The following is a 19,603-nucleotide window of genomic DNA, read 5'->3' on the forward strand; positions in this document are numbered from 1 at the left end:
ATGATGACAGGGTTGATGTTTTAGGTGAAGATCGGCCATTACTCATGTGGTGAAAACCATGGAACCACATGGTGTTCATGGAATTGGGAATTATACCTATGTTCCACACCTAATGAAAGTCAAATCAAAGTTTTCCAAAAATGTATTGAGCGAACGTGTTTGCTGTGTTGAGCTCGACCACTTCAGTCAAAGCTAAAACAATTATAAATAGACCAAAAAGAAAGAAGACTTACTTCCTTTTCTACCGTGCCGTTCAGAGAACTCAAACGATGTCCGCTGTGAATCATTTAACTTGGTGGCATGGGGTCCATTATTTTAAAGGGGTAAATTGTTTCCATAACAGGGTAGCCTTAAAATGAGGGACAGATGTAAATGCATCACTATTCACATGAATATAAATAATCTTCAGAAATGACTTTTGTCAAAGCAGCAAAATAACGAGGCCTTTACAATGATTTCATTTTATTTGGATCTCTTTTAGTCCCCATTTGGACTAATCTTCCAAGAGTCCTTAAACATTAAAATACAATTTATAATATGAACACATTTTCACATATAACACAATATTACAAACGTGCATAATATACTAACATAATGACCCAATAAATACTCAATCTAAAAAATATTGATTCTTTATCTACTATAGTCCCACAACATTTCTATGTATTATATTTAAATCGTTTTAAAATAATGTTTAAATGTATATATTGAAAGGTTTCTAGTTTGCTCAGTTAATTTATTCCATTTCTTTATTGCTCTAAATCGAAATGTTCTTTTGCCTATTTCTCTTTTCTGTCTGTACAACGCATAGATGGTGGACAATCTATTCCTAGTATTTACGGAATGTCTGTCTCTTACCAACTGAATACTGGTGTGAATAGAACTTGGCCGCTTTTTAAAATTATGTATATTATGAAATAAAATAAGCATTTTTTTTCAATCATCTTGTCGATTTGATGACCAACCAAGAACACTGCGCATGACTGCAACAGAAGAACCATATCTCCACCTTAAAACAATCCTTGCTGCTTTGTTCTGTGCATTCTGCAGCCTCCTAACTTCACTTGATGATGCATTTCCCCAGACCACAGAACAGTAGTTCACCTGACTATCAATTAATGCTTGTTATTTGCAGAATAATTTTTCCCGGTAAATATTTAGCTATCCTTCTGATTATGCATGCTGTTTTAATATTTTTTTTTACATAGATTAGTTATTTGAGACGACCATGATGATGGTGAAACCTTCACAAACATCACACACGCTGAAAAAGCGTGTGTGAGCAAGGAGGCCTACAAACCTGACTCAGTTACACCCGCTCGGTCAGAAGGAATGGGCAAAATTCACCCAACTTATTGTGGGAAGCTTGTGGAAGGCTACCCTAAACATTTGAACCAAGTTAAACAATTTAAAGGCAATGCTACCAAATACTAATTGAGTGTATGTAAACTTCTGACCCACTGGGAATGTGATGAAAGAAATAAAAGCTGAAATTAATCATTCTCTAATATTATTCCGACATTTCACTTTCTTAAAATAAAGTGGTGATCCTAACTGACCTAGGACAGGGAATTTGTACTAGGATTAAATGTCCGGAATTGTGAAAAACAGTTTAAATGTATTTGGCGAAGGTGTATGTAAACTTCTGACTTCAACTGTAGTTTCCCATAGTCTGACGTAATATTTACACCCAAGTAACGCATGCTTGTATTAGTCCACTTAAATGCTTAGTTGTCTTTGACACTTGAGGGTGCGTCACAGCAATAGTTTTACAAACGTACATTTTATATCCTGATGTGTAGCACTATTCACCTATTAATATTTATATATTTGGAATCGTTTGTCTCAGCCTCTTATGTACAGGATACTTCATAAGACCCAGTAGCGGGGCATCCGTTTATCATTTATCTCTAAAGTAGCCTTTATGCCATCGATAAAGTTTTGCATTTTGCCGAGTGAGGTGCTGTTAATCGTCGAACTTCAATTCTGCCATCACTGTTTGGGCTGTGATGGCCTCCACCACCTCGTGGAGTTGGGCTCGGTGAGCGACTTGAACGCGGTGAGCATAGCGGATTATCTTCTCTTTGGTGCCGTCTTTCACTTGAATACTTACAATGAGTAAGGACTCATTGCTAGTCTGATTTAGGTCAAATATGTACTTTTAACTCGTGAAGTTTAATTTAGGCCAAAATTGTCAGAGCTTGATCAGCACATGGCCTTTCCCCAGAATTCCATGCAGGAAGTACCTTTAATGTATTTTCTACATATGTTTCTACTACCATCTCTTATGACTGAAAAGAGCTTCTGGACATCAGAACAGTGATTACTCACCTCGACTTGGACGAATAATTTTTCTTTAATGAGTCGGACGGGAAGGATATACTCCACACCCGAACAGGCTCTCATCCCCATTATTCGCTGGAGAAAGAAACAGAGATTTTGTGGAAAGAGATGGGGGTGCCTTGTGAGGATCATGCGACGAGTGACTAATCTGCCTTTACCATCAGTACTGTTAGCGAACATTCAATCGCTGGAAAATAAATGGGACGAACTGAAAGCACGTATATCCTACCAACGGGACATTAAACACTGTAATATCTTATGTTTCACCGAGTCGTGGCTGAACGACAACATGAATAACATACAGCTGGCGGGTTATACACTGTACCAGCAGCCGCTGTTCTTTTTTGAGGGACCATGTCAAACCAGACTTGTGGAGGTCTACAATTATTTTATTTTTTTCTGAGTTCTTGGCTGATTTCTTTTGATTTTTCACCTGTTGTCAAGCAAAGAGGCACTGGGTTTGAAGGTAGGCCTTGAAATACATCCACAGGTACACCTCCAATAGGCTAATTGACATCATTTGAGTCAATCAGAAGCTTCTAAAACCATGATATTTTCTGGAATTTTCCAAGCTGTTTAAAGGCACAGTCAACTTACTGTATGTAAATGTCTGACCCACTGGATTTGTGATACAGTGAAATAATCTGTTAACATTTGTTGGAAAAATGACTTGTCATGCGCAAAGTAGATGTCCTAACCGACTTGCCAAAACTATAGTTTGTTAACAAGAAATTTGTGGAGTGGTTGAAAAACGAGTTTTAATGACTCCAACCTAAGTGTATGTAAACTTCTGACTTCAACTGTATGTGCTTTGAACTACCCCCCCCCCCCCCACCCCCACCCTGTGATTTGTAAAATCACTGAAGATCTAGACTGTTTGTTTGATGCCCTCCCTATATTTCTAGCAGGTCGGGTTGCTTCAGTGAAAGAGCAGTCTTGGTAAGAGATTCATTATCGGTGTTCAATGCTTCCTTTTAAAATCCCTGCTAAAACCTTTACTCGCCTAAATGCAGCAAAAGGCACGTTTTTGGGGGAGCAAAAATAAAAAGGCTCGTATTAGTTATAAAAACTAAAGCTGTTCAAAGAATTAGGTGGGCGTGGCCTCCTTAACCTGAAATCATATTACTGGGCAGCTCAACTTAATCACATAGCATCATGGATTCAACAACCAAAGGATTTGACATGGCTTGAAATTGAGTCAATATTGTGATATGCCTTTACGTTGTCTTCTCTTTATAGCAGACCCTATTTCTATGGACCGGATTAAACAAAACCCAATTATTACTCTTACATTGAAGACATGGAGGGAGTTTCAACGCCAATATAAACTGAGTAATGACATTTCTAGACGCGCCTATATTTCACAACCCAGCCTTTCTCCCTGCTAATATGTCCCAAGGATTTAGGGAATGGGAAATGAGGGCTTTGTAGAGTCTCTTAACTATTCAAAGGCTCAATATTTTTTTTTTAAATATATAATTTCAAGAAATCCAGGAGGAATTCATATATCCCAAACAAAGTTTTATAGTTACCTTCAAGTAAGGCAATTAATTGTTAAAGGATTGTTACAAAAAATGACTGAGCCAATTACACCTATTGACGAGATGATTGAATCACTTTATCAAGGGGAAAACATTGGAACCGTTTTCAAATTTGTATCACAATATCCTTAACATGCCAGATAATCTTAGGAACTCAAGGCAGGTTGAATTACAGGTGCAGATATCAGAGGAGAGTTGGGGAAATATATGGAAAACACAGGGAGTTTCAATTCAAAGTATTACATCGTTTTTTTTTATGAGTCCTGATATTACTTTTTCAATTTTATAAAGTTTATCAGCTACGTGTTGGATGCCGTGTGGACAAATAGGTACTTTATCACATATTTTGGCCATGTCTGATAAATAGTATTTTTGGTTTGAAATTCTCAATGATATTCAGGACATCACAGGTATTAGTATTCAACCGGACCCATGTCATTTCCTCCTAGGTATTGTTCCTGTGGAGATACTCCAATCCTCTCCACTTAAATTGATAGATTATCTTTTAGCAGCAGCAGCAAGGAAATGTGTAACAAAATGCTGGGAAAATGAACATGCACCCTCAAAAGATATGTGGTTAGGTCTATGCGGGGAACTTGCTGACAGAGAATTACATCAATCTTGCAACATAGACAGCATAGGTATGAAGGTGTCTGGTCAGAGTTCCTGACATATCGTACGTGTCTTCTGTAATTTATGGGCTTTTTTGTTTGTTTCAGTTTTTGTGTGGCTTAATCCAAGTGGTATACTTATTCAGAATCTTGAAGTATTTGCTCTATACAGCCAAAATGTACCCTTAACATGTGAATGTAACTACGCTCCTTAGCAAAGACAAGTTGTGTATGTATGGAACATGTTCTTTATGTGCTCTTTAATCAAAATTAATTTAACATTTTTTAAAGTTACTAACAAAATAGCACGGTTGGTTACGAGCCAATAAAATGGCAGCCATCCCCTCATGTTGTATGATGAGATTATTATTAATAATATGGACAAAAGAGCGAGACCTATTTTAATTTGTCAAAATGCAGCAGAGCATCAATCATGTCACCAGAATAAGACCCTCAATATTTATTGGAAATGAGCATCAAGCTCATCACCATGTTCTTCCACTACCCTGTGAAGTTCATCGTCATTTACGTAGTCTGTATCCTAAGAAACTGCATGTTTTCCCGTGTTGTGTGGTCCTGCCATTACGACATGTAATTGCATGACTCCAAGTTTACTTCAATGGTTGGTTGATGGTTATTATATTCATATTTGCGCGTAAACGTTTTTACTGCCAATTCTTACATAATTCATTTTACAGACACACAAATATCCCACCTTTCCTATTTTGTTTTGTCGACATCAGGAACGTTTACTGACATTTGTTGTTTTATCCGATACAGTGCATTCGGAAAGTGTTCAGACCCCTTTTTCCACATTTTGATACGTTACAACCTTACTCTAAAATTGATTAAATCGTTTTTTCCCCCCTCAATCTACACACACTACCCCATAATGACAAAGCAAAAAAAGTTTTAGACATTTCTGCAAATGTATTCAGACCCTTTACTCAGTACTTTGTTGAAGCACCTTTGGCAGCGATTACAGCCTCGAGTCTTCTTTGGTATGATGCTACAAGCTTGGCACACCTTTATATTTTGGGAGTTTCTCCCATTTTGCTCTGCAGATCCCCTCAAGCTCTGTTAGGTTGGATGGGGAGCGTCACTGCACAGCTATTTTCAGGTCTCGAGATGTTCGATCAGGTTTAAGTCCAGGCTCTAGCTGGACCACTCAAGAACATTCAGAGACGTATCCCAAAGCCACTCCTGCGTTGTCTTGGCTGTGTGGTTAGGGTCGTTGTCCTGATGGAAGGTGAACCGTCTGAGGTCCTGAGTGCTCTGGAGCAGGTTTTCATCAAGGATCTCTCTGTACTATGCTCTGTTCATCTTTCCCTCGATCCTGACTAGTCTTCCTGTCCCTGCCGCTGAGAAACATCTCCACAGCATGATGCTGCCACCACCAAGCGTCACCATAGGGATGGTGCCAGGTTTACTCCAGACGTGACGCTTGGCATTCAGGCCAAAGAGTTACATTTAGTTTTTTTTCAGACCAGAGAATCTTGTTTCTCATGGTCTGAGAGTCCTTTAGGTGCCTTTTGGCAAACTCCAAGTGGCCTGTCATGTGCCTTTTTTTACTGAGGAGTGGCTTCCGTCTGGCCACTTTACCATAAAGGCCTGATTGGTGGAGTGCTGCAGAGATTGTTGTCCTTTTGGAAGGTTCTCCCATCTCCACAGAGGAACTCTGGAGCTCTGTCAGAGTGACCATCGGATTCTTGGTCACCTCCCTGACCAAGGCCCTTCTCCCCCGATTGCTCAGTTTGCCCGGCCAGCGAGCTCTAGGGAGAGTCTTGATGGTTCCAAACGTATTCCATTTAAGAATGTATTCTTGGGGACCTTCGATGCTGCAGAATTTTTATTTATTTTATTCTTCCCCAGATCTGTACCTAGACACAATCCTGTCTCGGAGCTCTACGGACAATTCCTTCGACCTCATGGCTTGGATTTTACTCCGACATGCACTGTTAACCGTGGGACCTTATATAGACAGGTGTGTGCCTTTCAAAATCATGTCCAATTAATTGATTTTATGACAGGTGGACTCCAATGCGTATGTAAATAAGTTATTTCTGTTTTTTATTTTTACAACATTTCTGAAAACCTGTTCACTTTGTCATTATGGGCGTGTAGATTGATAAATGTTGTTTTTAATCAATTTTCGAATAAGACTAACGTAACAAATTCAAGGATTCTGAATACTTTCCAACTGTATGTACTTTAAGAGCATTAAAAAGTTGGCTCGAATCCTGGTTATTGATTTACGCTTTTTAAAGCCTCCTGTGTATTGAGAAGAATAGATTATTTGATACTGTAGGTTCTTGCCGTGCTTTGATTCTAGACCGTTAGTTGGCGCCTGCCAAATGGATCTCTCCGGTCTTAGGCAATGAGCCCTACTTACGCAATTACATCTAACTTTCCATAGGACCAATGCTTAATCATTGCTGTACATACAATGGCTTGCTTTTATTATTTTTATCTGCTATGTTAGTTTTTTTGGCAGTTTTCTCCCTTGTATGTAATACATTTTTCAAATATAGGATGCATCAGAGTTCATTCAGTCCTCCTTATGATGGTTTGTTTTTGTCCCAAGATCAAGGAGGTACCCTCTCTTCAAAAAAAGTGTCACATCCTAGACGGAATTAAAGTATTATGCAACCCTGTCATTGTTCGTACACTTTGTTGTACTTTCTCGTTAGACGGTGTTGCAGGCTCCTCAGTATCCCCAATCACAATCACCATTTGTCAAAGCATCGACTACAACTTTATAACTTAGATTTTTCAGAAAGAGGATTGCCGGTCTCATGCCTTGCACATGATTCGGAGCTATTTTTGCCACATTTGTAATAACTTGAAACGGTGAATACTAAGCCAACTACCAACCGATTACTAATAAGGAGCCGTTCAAAAACCTCTCTTTGACCCTAATCTTTAAAGGGGCAATCTGCAGTTCAAACAATAACGAAGATCAGGGATGGGGCTGGAGAAATGTAACCACTTTAAAATTCATAGACGGAGATATGGTTGCCATGACCTCACAATTATTGTTTTCAATATGTTTTGATGCTATACAGTGTTTGTTTACAATTACTTTTTTTTTTAAAGAAAATTACAAACTTAGATTTTGTGTTCTGATGGGGTGCAACAGTTGAACTAAGCTCATGAGGCATTCATAAATTAGTCTTCAAGAAACAATGGATATATATCGTTAATTTATAGGTCAAGAAATGAATGTAGCAATTGCAGCTTAACCAGACTCTTCTCGCTTAAAGGGTCATTTGATTATGGAAGAATTAGTTATATTGTGAATGTTCTATTTGATTATCGTTACTATACAGACTACAGACTAAGCCGCTGACATTTATAGCAGATTATTTTGTAATGCTTCTATGGAGTTCCGTACCAATGCATCGCAGTGGTGTCATCATGATAACTCTAATTATTAATATGTTTTGGTGGGTGCTTATGTACAAGTTTGTATTATACGCACGTGTCAATTATTCTATATTTTTGTTGCATATCCCAACACCCTCAGAGTGGGGATGCTGCCGGGGTCAGACATTATCAACAGTGACCCTGGAGCATTTAGGGTTAAGTATCTTGCTCAAGGGGACAGATTTTCACCTTGTCTTCTCAGGGATTCAAACTAGTGACCTTTGGCTCAACACTCTAACCCCTAGGCTACTTTTTTATAATTTTTAAAACTTTTTATTTGGTAAATATTTTCTTAACTCTTTCTTGAACTGCAGTGTTGGTTAAGGGCTTGTAAGTAAGCATTTCATGGTAAGGTCTACACATGTTGTATTTGGCGCATGTGACAAATATAGTTTGAATTGATATACCTGCTGCATATGGCATATAAGGTTCTGTATTGTTCTTGTCATGTTCATCAGGCGTATGAGCGGTCAGACAGTGAGGAAGTGACCGTCATCATCAAGCTAGTGAAGAAGATTCTCATCATTATCTCCAGGCCAGCCAGGTTACTGGAGTGTCTGGTAAGATTCCAACAATCATGCAAACAGTTTTTTCTTCTCCATTTCAGGAAGTGGTGCTCCTCAAGCAATTGCTAACCAACACAACTAATATGATACGTAACATCCACGATGCATTTTGTCCAGCCTCTGATGTTAATAGATTTTTCGTAGGTTAAGTACATTGAGAGCTAGACTTAAGTACTCCACCACTAAGTGTACTCACTAGCTTGTTCCAGGGTTATAACACTAATACATCGACCTCTGTAATGTGAATCGTAATAACCAATATTCCTATGGTCTTAACACCACCAATAGGAGTTTAACCCAGAGGAGTTCTTGCACCGTCTGGAGGCAGCAGAGGACCATGCCAAGGTGGGCCAGGTCATCAAGACGGACATCCCCCGCTACATCATCAGCCAGCTGGGCCTCACCAGAGACCCTCTGGAAGGTACAGTACCGTGGGGCTTTCTCTTCCACCATCTCTTTTAATATGAAGCACTTTAGGGTTATTTTTAAACCTGGCCAAGCGGCTACCTGTTGAAAAGGTGCGGCTACCTTTTTGATTCTCCCATGTTGTCTCTGAATATAATGTGCAATAGATCAACTTGTGATCGCACTGAGTTGCGGAAGGGTGACATTTGTGAGGATGGCAAGGGTCATGTTCATTTGGGCTTGCAAGATAAAACGTTTTAAAACATTTGCTACAGTAAAGGAGTTTTTCGTATTGTCCAGGTAGTCTACAGGTTTCAGTCTGTTTCCTTTCGTTTGGTGCCTGACCATTGTCTCTCTCCCACTATTGTACTGTAGACATGGTCCATCTGGAGCAGACCTGCCCTGGTCACGGAGCGGCCTGCAGAGACGGTGACGACAATGGGGAGGTAAGGCAACCAGAAACACTTTCACTGCAGGATAAGTTCAGCTAAGCTATGTATTAGCATAGTGTCGCGTGTACTGTGTAGGCCTATAGCATGAACGTGCACATTCTAGAATTCGCTTGGCTTGAGATGAGATGCATAGAAGACAGTTAAGAAAGTTCTCTCAAAAAAATGATAACACATACTGTGGCAATTACACGGCATGTTTAATCGTTTGGACCTGGCAAATGTGTTCAGGAGAAATTGCTTTGTTCCCCAATTTTGTGTCTCAGAACCGAGCAGCCTGCGCTCCTTCTCGCAGGAAACCAGTTGAGAGCGACTTTGACACCCTCAAGCTCATCAGTAACGGGGCCTATGGGTGAGTACGAGCTCTTCGTTTGAAGCGGGCTGTCTTTTTTGAGGAAATCTGAGTGTGCAGAACGCAGAAGTGAAACCGAAATAGGATATCTTGATTGCGTGTGCTGCCATACAGTTGGCTAAAATGCCAGAATGACATTTCTTCAACAAATACCACGCCAATGTTTATGACCAACTGGCCAAATGCCTGTTCAAATATGTTGACAGTGGACCAACTGCGCCATATTAAGCCGGGTGTACACTATACGATTTTGGCCCTGATTTAGCTATCCCAGACACGTTTTTGAGATCGGAGACAAAATAACCATGTCGTTGCTTACTCGAGGCACGCGGCCGTCACAGGCGTTCGTTTATTGTGAGCAGTCCCAGACGTCCCGGACGTTTCAAACGTGTTTGATTTATCGGCACAAAGTCCGCTCTTGTAGGGTGAGATGTGCTACGACAAGTTTTGAGAACGGTGATCAGCAATAGCCAATGAGAGCTCGCCAGAGAAGAAGCCAGTGAGATGATATTGTTTTGCGTCACCCAGAATGCGTAGACACTTGAGCAGGAGCGACTATAACTAGTATGTGTCTGTACTTGCCTTTTAGCCAAAGTGTCAAACCGTTATAGCTCTGATGTTCACAAGCAAATGTTATTCAATAAAAAATATTAGCTAGAAATGTTTACTCTGTATGGCAAACGTGAATGTCTGACTGAAAACGTTTTGAGGCCGCATCGAGCCACCGCTCGTTCTAGCTGCGTTCAACGATGATGTGATTCAATTGTTTTTCGTGAGACCGCGCAGCATCATATCCTCACGATCAAGTGAAGAATCTTGTGGTGTCTGACACCCAGTCTGTGCCACATCGTTTAGTGTGCGCACCGCTATGTTGGCGAGACGACAAAAAAAAAAATGACCGGAAAGACAGTCGTTTTAATGTGAGAGGCTCAGCGACGTTAGGATTTGGAAAGTGATGTTGTGTACGCCCTGCATTGCTTACACTTGTCCAATCCTCTCAGATCTCCAAAAGTGACTAGGGGCTGTTTCTGAAAAGGGCTTGTGTCTTAATAGTTTTACGGAAGACCGCTTCCTCTTTCATCTCCACTACACAATATGGCAAAAGCAATATGATTGATGCTTACTGGTCGTACTCTCTCACATCAGTGCAGAAGAAGTAATTTAAGACGGTTATAAGAAGCACCGAAGTAACTGACTTTTCTTCTCTCCATTTTCTTTCTCTCTCGATCTCCCCTTCTCTCTCCTTTTCCACGGTCGCAGTGCTGTGTTTCTGGTGAGGCACAGGGAGACCCGGCAGCGTTTTGCCATGAAGAAGATCAACCGTCAGAACCTGATGCTGAGGAACCAGATCCAGCAGGTATTTGTGGAGCGGGACATCCTGACCTTCGCCGAGAACCCCTTCGTTGTCTCCATGTTCTGCTCCTTCGAGACTCGCAGACACCTCTGTATGGTCATGGAGTATGTAGAAGGTAGGTTCTTAATGAAGATATACACCCCTGCAGACTCACACAGACATAATGTATATGGAAGGGCAGGATCCACTGGAATGACATACAAGATGCACACGGTCACACACACACTGATTTTTACACACTCAGATGCTACTTATTGATTTACAGACGGTACTACTGCATGGTTCGGGAGCATGACCGTACGTCAGAACACCACCTTACCCTCCCTCAACCCACATATTCTAAACGTAATGACTCCAAATTCACTATTTTGAGTGTCGAAGAAGCCCAAGGCAGAAATTTAGTTGAAATGATTGTCAAGACAAACTTCTGTTATAGCAGCTGTAACTCTGCTGCCTTGCAGTTCAAATTCAAGTCTCAGCAGCACACAAATCAAATCAGGTTCTCATGTTCGTTGCTGCCAGCCTTTCACACAGTCTGTTGGCGTGCCATCCTCCTCAGGTGGGGACTGTGCCAACCTGTTGAAAAACATTGGCCCGCTGCCAGTGGACATGACCAGGATGTACTTTGCTGAGACTGTCTTGGCACTGGAGTACCTCCACAACTACGGCATCGTACACAGAGACCTGAAACCTGACAAGTGAGTCTGGAACCTGACTAGCCAGGTGTCCTGCTCATATTATACATTAATGGCAGGGTGTATTCTACTTTGTGTTCATGTGTATAACATACATTCTGGATTTTTAAATGATTTTTTACACCAAGGCTTCATTCTGCATTGTTCACTATCCAGCATCAACGTCTGTTTGTTCATTTGTAAACTATTGTTTTCTAATGTGTTTTCTTCCTGGGTAGTTTGCTGATCACGTCCATGGGCCACATCAAGCTGACTGACTTTGGGCTGTCCAAGATCGGCCTGATGAACATGACCACCAACCTGTATGAGGAACACATTGAAAAGGACACAAGGGAGTTTATAGACAAGCAGGTGAGCTCTCCATTTCTCTCTGTCCTCTTTCTCTAAATGTTTGTGTTAATTGGTTTCTAATGTCCTCTACAACGGTCTTGTCAGTCTCATACCGTCTTGTTCAGTTTAGCTACCTGGTCTATACTCTCTCTTGTCCAATGTCCATTCTTAAATCCTCCCTTCTGGTTGTCTGTCCCAGGTGTGTGGTACTCCGGAGTACATCGCTCCAGAGGTGATCCTGAGGCAGGGCTATGGGAAGCCGGTGGACTGGTGGGCTATGGGCATCATCCTCTATGAGTTCCTGGTGGGCTGCGTGCCTTTCTTCGGAGACACACCCGAACAGCTCTTCGGACAGGTGGTCAATGGTGAGAGTCATCTCCTGAATGGGGGAAACGTTAGCCTGGTTAAATTAGACTGAATGCTATGCTTACTGTTGTTTTTAATCGTTCACTCTGGTTTATCCAGGCTAGGGTAACATGGCTCTGACTGGTCAAATGAATTCAATGAATAGGCTCTACAAGTCAGAGAGGAGTGCCATGGATTGCCTCTGTTGCGTGGTGTAAAAAGACTGCGACCCAAACATACCCTCTAGTTTTTCTTACTCTGGGATAGGCAAATGTCCAAAGTGCCAGATGTCTTTCAAACATCTAGTCACCAATGTCAAGATGACGTTCTCGTCATCAATATCACAGTTCCCACCTACCAGTCTGTTTTGAATCATTGTCAAATGTTTCATGTTGTATTGTGTGTATTTCAGATGATATGGTATTCAGGAAATGTGTGTGTTTCACAGATGACATCATCTGGCCTGAGGGGGAGGACGCCCTGCCTGCTGATGCCCAGGACCTGATCACCAGGCTGCTGAGGCAAAGCCCTCTGGACCGCCTCGGGACTGGTGGGTGGCCTCTTTATTGCCTTCTTCATTTGTCATTTTGGAGTCACGTTTATTGTAAATAGGATTTAGGAATATGTTTCGGGAGCATTTCTACGTCACTGTGGATGCTACCATGTTGTTTATGGGTAATCGTGAACGAATTGTGAATAAGGATGAATGAGAAACTTCTAGAGGCTCACGCACAAATCATTGTGTTTTTCACTGAAACGTATTTCAATGTCATGATTGTTGTTCTTATTACTGAGATGGTTTGATGAGATTCATCAAAAAAGCACCACCTAAAGTGATGTGGGTTTGACTATATTGGCCATATTGATTACTTGGTTTGATTTAAATCATTTATCCCTATGTTACACCCAGGGGGGACACCAGAGGTCAAGATGCACATGTTCTTTGTGGGTCTGGACTGGAACGGACTGTTACGACAGAAAGCAGAGTTTATCCCCCAACTGGAGACTGAGGACGACACCAGCTACTTTGACAGTAGGTGGCGACCTTTACCACTCTCATTTGGGAGTATTTAAATGTTGTTGTGTAAGACAGTGAAGGTAGAAGTTGCCTGTAAATATGGCTCTATGATCCTTACCCCACCAAGCCTAATCTTAGTCATAAGGGCGGTGAACATAACCTGCTCTGCGCTGGATGAGTGTGTGTGTGGGCTACTGATTTGTAAATGTGTTGCTCTCCAGCCCGATCTGAGCGGTACAGTCACCTGGGCTCAGATGATGATGACGATGATGAGACCTGTGATGAAGACACGTCCCTGGAGCTCAAGCAGTTCTCCTCTGTGGCACATCGCTTTAGCAAGGTGGGAAATGACCCAATGTTTGTTCATATCGTTTAGATTTAGAGTATGCCGAACATATATTTTACTTAAGAATACTCCTTGCAACACTGCCCCTTGTAAAATCATAATGTTTTGATTTGTCGGGACGAAATACAATTTTTTTTTTGTAAAGTGGAAAATAACTTCCCTTCATGCAAAAGTCTCACTGTAATGACTTCCCCTTCAAACAGCTCTCCTGAAATAACCTGTGGTTTTGTTAATAAGCATTATTTTTTTAATTGTTTTTTTAGGAGGTCATGCTTGTTTTTTGTGACCTCTGACCTCTTTGTGCCCCCCAGGTGTACAGCAGCACGGAGCACCTGTCCACCTCCACGCCATCCAATCGTAGCCTGTCGTCGTCAGAGCGCAGCCACAGTGAGGAGAAGGTAGGGAGGTGGGAGGGGAGGAGTTTCCTCTCCCCAGAAGAAGGACACAAAAAGGGGGCCAGCGGGGATCGGAGGACTGAGGGACACCGAGGAAGGTGAGCGATGAAGGCCCTTGGTCAATAACACAGCACTCAGACTACACTATGTTTTGTGTGAAGTTGTGAGCGTAGTCTAGCTTTAGCCGGAACAGCGGCAAAATTCACTAAACAGCATTATTTGCCTCTTTCTATGGTTATAAGGGAGACATCACATTCAACTCCAAATAACTATTGAAAACATGCACACATTTTAAAGTTAAATATGAATTAGTGGGCAGGAGGTTTCATTCTTCCATCAATTTTAGCACAACCAGATCGCAACTGCCCTCTCTGATTGTATCCTTCCATTCAGTCCTCCTCCCCTCATGTCCTCTAGCCTGCGTCCCAGGGCCTCCTCCGGTTCGTCCCAGTCAGAGAGGAGTGTCAGTCCGCTGGTGATGAACAGCACCCAGAGCCTGGACACCATGCCACGCTTCACCATCTCAGCTGAGGAAGAGGGTGAGTTGAGACTACACACAAATGTGTTTAGGGCTACACACGCATACTTAGAGACATAGACACACTGTCATAAAGTAAACATACACACAGGTATTTTGTGTGTGTGTGTATACACAGGATATTTTTACTGGGCTTACATTTCTAAAAGACAAGATTGCACACTCCAGCCAGCACATTCACTTAACCCCCCCCCCCCCCCCCCCCCCCCCCCCTCTTTCTCTCTCCCTCCTCTCTCAGATGGCGTCGTGTCCAACTTGCGGCGTATCCGTCTCCGTAGTAACAGCACGGGTACGCGGCCCTCCTACAGGCGCGGGGGGTCCCGCCGCTTTGGGCACCAGCTGGACACCCCCGAGAAGCCCAGGTCACCCGCGGGCTGCATGGTCCCCAAGTCTGCCTCCGTCTCTGGCCTGTCCCTCATCATCACCCCAGGTTGGTAAACCTACTGGAGCTAGCTATCGTGTACTAACCTACTCTGACATATTAAGAGAGTGTCTGGTCTCAAATGCTACCTTATTCCTGGTGCAAGTGTCGCTTTTTAGAATTCTATTTCTGTCGATTGCTTTTGTCCAGAGCTATGACTAAAAGTAGCATTTTTATATGGGCCATTCATTTGAGATGTAGCCACTGTCTCTCTAGGTTAACATAATGCTAGCAACAACAACACACCTAGTATTGTACTGTATATGTGCCTTGCAAGCCTGTGTGATTTGATATGCTTGTTCCGGCTTCATAAACAGACTATACTTTTGCTAAATTCCCCAAGAAATTCCTCAGTCCTAGCATATGGCCTCTCTCCATACCCCCCCAGACACTGCGGACGGTGCCCCCGCCAGCCCCAAGTCGTCCCTGTCCTCCAACCCCTCGTCCCGGGACTCGTCCCCCAGCCGAGGGGACCTGTCCCTCAGTAGCCTGCGCCCCCCCATGGTCATCCACAGCTCTGGGAAGAGGTTTGGCTTCGCCCTGCGAGCCATCCGTGTCTACATGGGTGACTCAGACGTCTACACCGTGCACCACAGGGTCTGGGTAAGTGTCCCTACCACAGAATGAAATAGAACACTAGAATGGTCTTTGGTACCCCGGCAACGTAACTACAGGACGGCCATCTTGGTCAGGGAAATCGGGCTATTCAATCTTAGTCTTACAGTTTCTACTTTAGCCAACATGTTATTTTGTCTTGTTGTACATTTAGTTATGTTTTTCAAGGCTGCGTTGAAACAATAACTTTTCAATGATCCAAGACCACTCAGTTAATCCCTACCATTGTGACAATGAGTCGTCATAATGCTGCATCAAAAGTACCTGATCCTAGGGGCATTGGCAAACACAATGTACAGTGGCTTGCGAAAGTATTCACCCCTTGCCATTTTTCCTATTTTCTTGTTTTACAACCTGGAATTAAAATTGAATTTTTGGGGGTTTGTATCATTTGATCTACACAACATGCCTACCACTTTGAAGATGCAAAATATTTATCCCAAGTCTCTAAGCTTGGCACATCTAGCCACTGGGATTTTTTCCCATTCTTCAAAGCAAAACTACTCCAGCTCCTTCAAGTTGAATGGGTTCCGCTGATGTACAGCAATCTTTAAGTCATACCACAGATTCTCAATTGGATTGGCCATTCCAAGACATTTAAATGTTTCCCTTTAACCACTCGAGTGTTGCTTTAGCAGTATGCTTAGGGTCATTGTCCTGCTGGAAGGTGAACCTCCGTCCAAGTCTCAAATCTCTTGAAGACTGAAACAGGTTTCCCTCAAGGATTTCCCTGTTTTTAGCGCCATCCATCATTCCTTAAATTCTGACCGGTTTCCCAGTCTCTGCCGATGAAAAAGATCCCCACAGCATGATGCTGCCACCACCATGCTTCTCTATGGGCATGGTGTTCTCGGGGTGATGAGGTGTTGGGTTTGCACCAGACATGGCATTTTCCTTGATGGTCAAAAAGCTCAAGTTTAGTCTCATCTGACCAGAGTACCTTCCATATGTTTGGGGAGTCTCCCACATGCCTTTTGGCGAACACCAAACGTGTTTGCTTATTTTTTTCTTTAAGCAATGACTTTTTTTCTGGCCACTCTTCCTTAAAGCCCAGCTCTGTGGAATGTACGGCTTAAAGTGGTCCTATGGACAGATACTCCAATCTCTGCTGTGGACCTTTGCAGCTCCTTCAGGATTATCTTTGGTCTCTTTGTTGCCTCTGATTAATGCCCTCCTTGCCGGGTCCATGAGTTTTGGTGGGGGGCCCTTAGCGGGTTTGTTGTGGTGCCATATTCTTTCCATTTTTAATAATGGATTTAATGGTGCACTGTAGGCTGTTCAAAGTTTTGGATATTTTTTATAACCCAACCCTGATCTGTACTTCTCCACAACTTTGTCCCTGGCCTGTTTGGAGAGCTCCTTGGTTCATGGTGCCCCTTGCTTAGTGGTGTTGCAGACCTTTCAGAACAGTTGTGTGTGTGTATATATACCGAGATCATATGACACTTAGATTGCACACAGGTGCACATAATTAGTTAAATAATGTGACTTCTGAAGGTAATATGGCGCACCATATCTTATTTAGGGTTGTCATAGCAAAGGGGGTGAATACATATGCACACACCGCTGTTACTTTTTTGTTTTTATCAAGTAATTTTTTTCACCTCACCAGTTTGGACTATTTTGTATGTCCATTACATGAAATCCAAATAAAAATCCATTTAAATTACAGGTTGTAATGCAACAAAATAGGAAAAACGCTAAGGGGGATGAATACTTTTGCCAGGCACTGTAATTAACTTAATTTACGTGCCCCAAATTGCACCGTATACCTCTGTTTATCCTACAGATATTGTATGCCGTAATCATGAGCCTATAAACTGGCGTTACACTGTTAGCACTTGAGGCAGTGTGCCCTAGTGGGAGGACCACTTTGTGCAGCTCACTCTGCACTATCGGCTCCAATATAAATAACATGAGCAAGTCTACTTCTGATAAGCTTCCCAGTGAAGTATTAAAAAACAATCAAGCAACCCAGAAAAGTGCTAAAAAAAAAAGCTTGTATTAACATATGCAGCCTGATAAACAAGATCCATGAAGTCAATAACTTGCTTGTAACAGATGACATTCATATTCTGACCATCTCTGAAACGCACTTAGATAATACCTTTTGATACAGTGGTAGCAATGCATAGTAATAAAATCTACCAAAAAGACAGAAATGCCAGTAAAGCTTAGAGACGATCTAATGTTAAATACTGTTGAAGTAAAATGGCTACAGGTTGATCTGCCTCACCTAAAGCCCATTCTTGTGGGAAGCTGCTATAGACCACCAAGCGCTAACAGTCAGTATCTGGATAATATGTGTGAAATGCTTGATAATGTATGTGGTAAGAGAAGTATATTTTCTGGGTGATTTAAATATTGACTGGCTCATCAAGCTGCCCACTCAAACGTCAAACTGACACAGCGGTTGCATTAAGGAGAAGTGGTTCTAAAATTCCATGCATAACACTTGTATCTTTTAGCAATGTTTATTATGAGTATTTCTGTAAATTGATGTGGCTCTGTGCAAAATCACTGGATGTTTTGGAACTACTGAACATAACACGCCAATGTAAACTGAGATTTTTGGATATAAATATGAACTTTATCGAACAAAACATGCATGTATTGTCTAACATGAAGTCCTATGAGTGTCATCTGATGAAGATCATCAAAGGTTAGTGATTCATTTGATCTCTTTCTGCTTTTTGTGACTCCTCTCTTTGGCTGGAAAAATGGCTGTTTTTCTGTGAATAGGTGCTGACCTAACATGATGATATGTTGTGCTTTCGTCGTAAAGCCTTTTTGAAATCGGACACTGTGGTGGGATTAACAACAAGTTTATCTTTAAAATGGTGTAAAATACTTGTATGTTTGAGGAATTTTAATTATGAAATTTCTGTTGTTTTGAATTTGGCGCCCTGCACTTTAACTGGCTGTTGTCATATCGATCCCGTTAACGGGATCCCAGCCATAAGAAGTTAACCTTTATTTAACTAGGCAAGTCAGTTAAGAACAAATTCTTATTTTATTTTATTTTTTTAAATATGTAACTTTCACACATTAACAAGTCCAATACAGCAAATGAAAGATAAACATCTTGTTAATCTACCCATCGTGTCCGATTTAAAAAAATAAAAAATAAAAAAATAAAAAAATAAAAAAATAAAAAAAACGAAAACACAACATATGATTATGTTAGATCACCGCCAAGTCCAAAAAACACACAGCCATTTTCCCAGCCAAAGACAGGAGTCACAAAAAGCAGAAATAGAGATAAAATGAATCGCTAACCTTTGATCATCAGATGACACTCATAGGACATCATGTTACACAATACATGTATGTTTTGTTCGATAAAGTTCATATTTATATCCAAAAATCTGTTTACATTGGGTTATGTTCAGTAATGTTTTGCCTCCAAAACATCTGGTGATTTTGCAGAGAGCCACATCAATTTACAGGAATACTCATAAACGTTGATAAAAGGTAAGTGTTATGCATAGAATTAAAGATATACTTCTCCTTAATGCAACCGCTGTGTCAGATTTAAAAAAAGCTTTATGGCAAAAGCACACCATGCAATAATCTGAGTACAGCGCTCAGGCACCAAAACAAGCCATACAGATACCCGCCATGTTGTGGAGTCAACAAAAGTCAGAAATAGCAGTATAAATATTCACTTACCTTTGATGATCTTCATCGGAATGCACTCCCAGGAATCCCAGTTCCACAATAATTGTTTGTTTTGTTAGATAAAGTCCATCTATGTCCAAATACCTCCTTTTCGTTCACGCGTTTAGTCCAGTAATCCAAATGCACAACGCGCGAGCACAAAGGCCAGACAAAGTCAAAGTTATATTACAGT

General features: G+C 41.5%; 1 protein-coding gene across 1 annotated transcript in view; it reads left to right on the top strand.

Moving 5' to 3' along the window:
• The window catches only part of LOC120056275 (microtubule-associated serine/threonine-protein kinase 3-like), a 52,707-nt gene that overhangs the window by 16,672 nt on the left and 16,432 nt on the right, over positions 1-19,603 (top strand). Inside the window, exons 8-22 of the mRNA XM_039004521.1 lie at positions 8,380-8,481; positions 8,776-8,908; positions 9,268-9,338; positions 9,608-9,693; positions 10,954-11,162; positions 11,607-11,745; positions 11,961-12,093; positions 12,272-12,437; positions 12,866-12,967; positions 13,328-13,450; positions 13,657-13,775; positions 14,093-14,238; positions 14,585-14,715; positions 14,953-15,144; positions 15,524-15,738. Of these exons, the coding sequence (XP_038860449.1) occupies positions 8,380-8,481; positions 8,776-8,908; positions 9,268-9,338; positions 9,608-9,693; positions 10,954-11,162; positions 11,607-11,745; positions 11,961-12,093; positions 12,272-12,437; positions 12,866-12,967; positions 13,328-13,450; positions 13,657-13,775; positions 14,093-14,238; positions 14,585-14,715; positions 14,953-15,144; positions 15,524-15,738 (2,067 nt within the window). The remainder of the gene's footprint in view (positions 1-8,379; positions 8,482-8,775; positions 8,909-9,267; positions 9,339-9,607; positions 9,694-10,953; positions 11,163-11,606; positions 11,746-11,960; positions 12,094-12,271; positions 12,438-12,865; positions 12,968-13,327; positions 13,451-13,656; positions 13,776-14,092; positions 14,239-14,584; positions 14,716-14,952; positions 15,145-15,523; positions 15,739-19,603) is intronic.

Source organism: Salvelinus namaycush, chromosome 11, assembly GCF_016432855.1.
Source record: "Salvelinus namaycush isolate Seneca chromosome 11, SaNama_1.0, whole genome shotgun sequence".
NCBI lineage: Eukaryota > Metazoa > Chordata > Actinopteri > Salmoniformes > Salmonidae > Salvelinus > Salvelinus namaycush.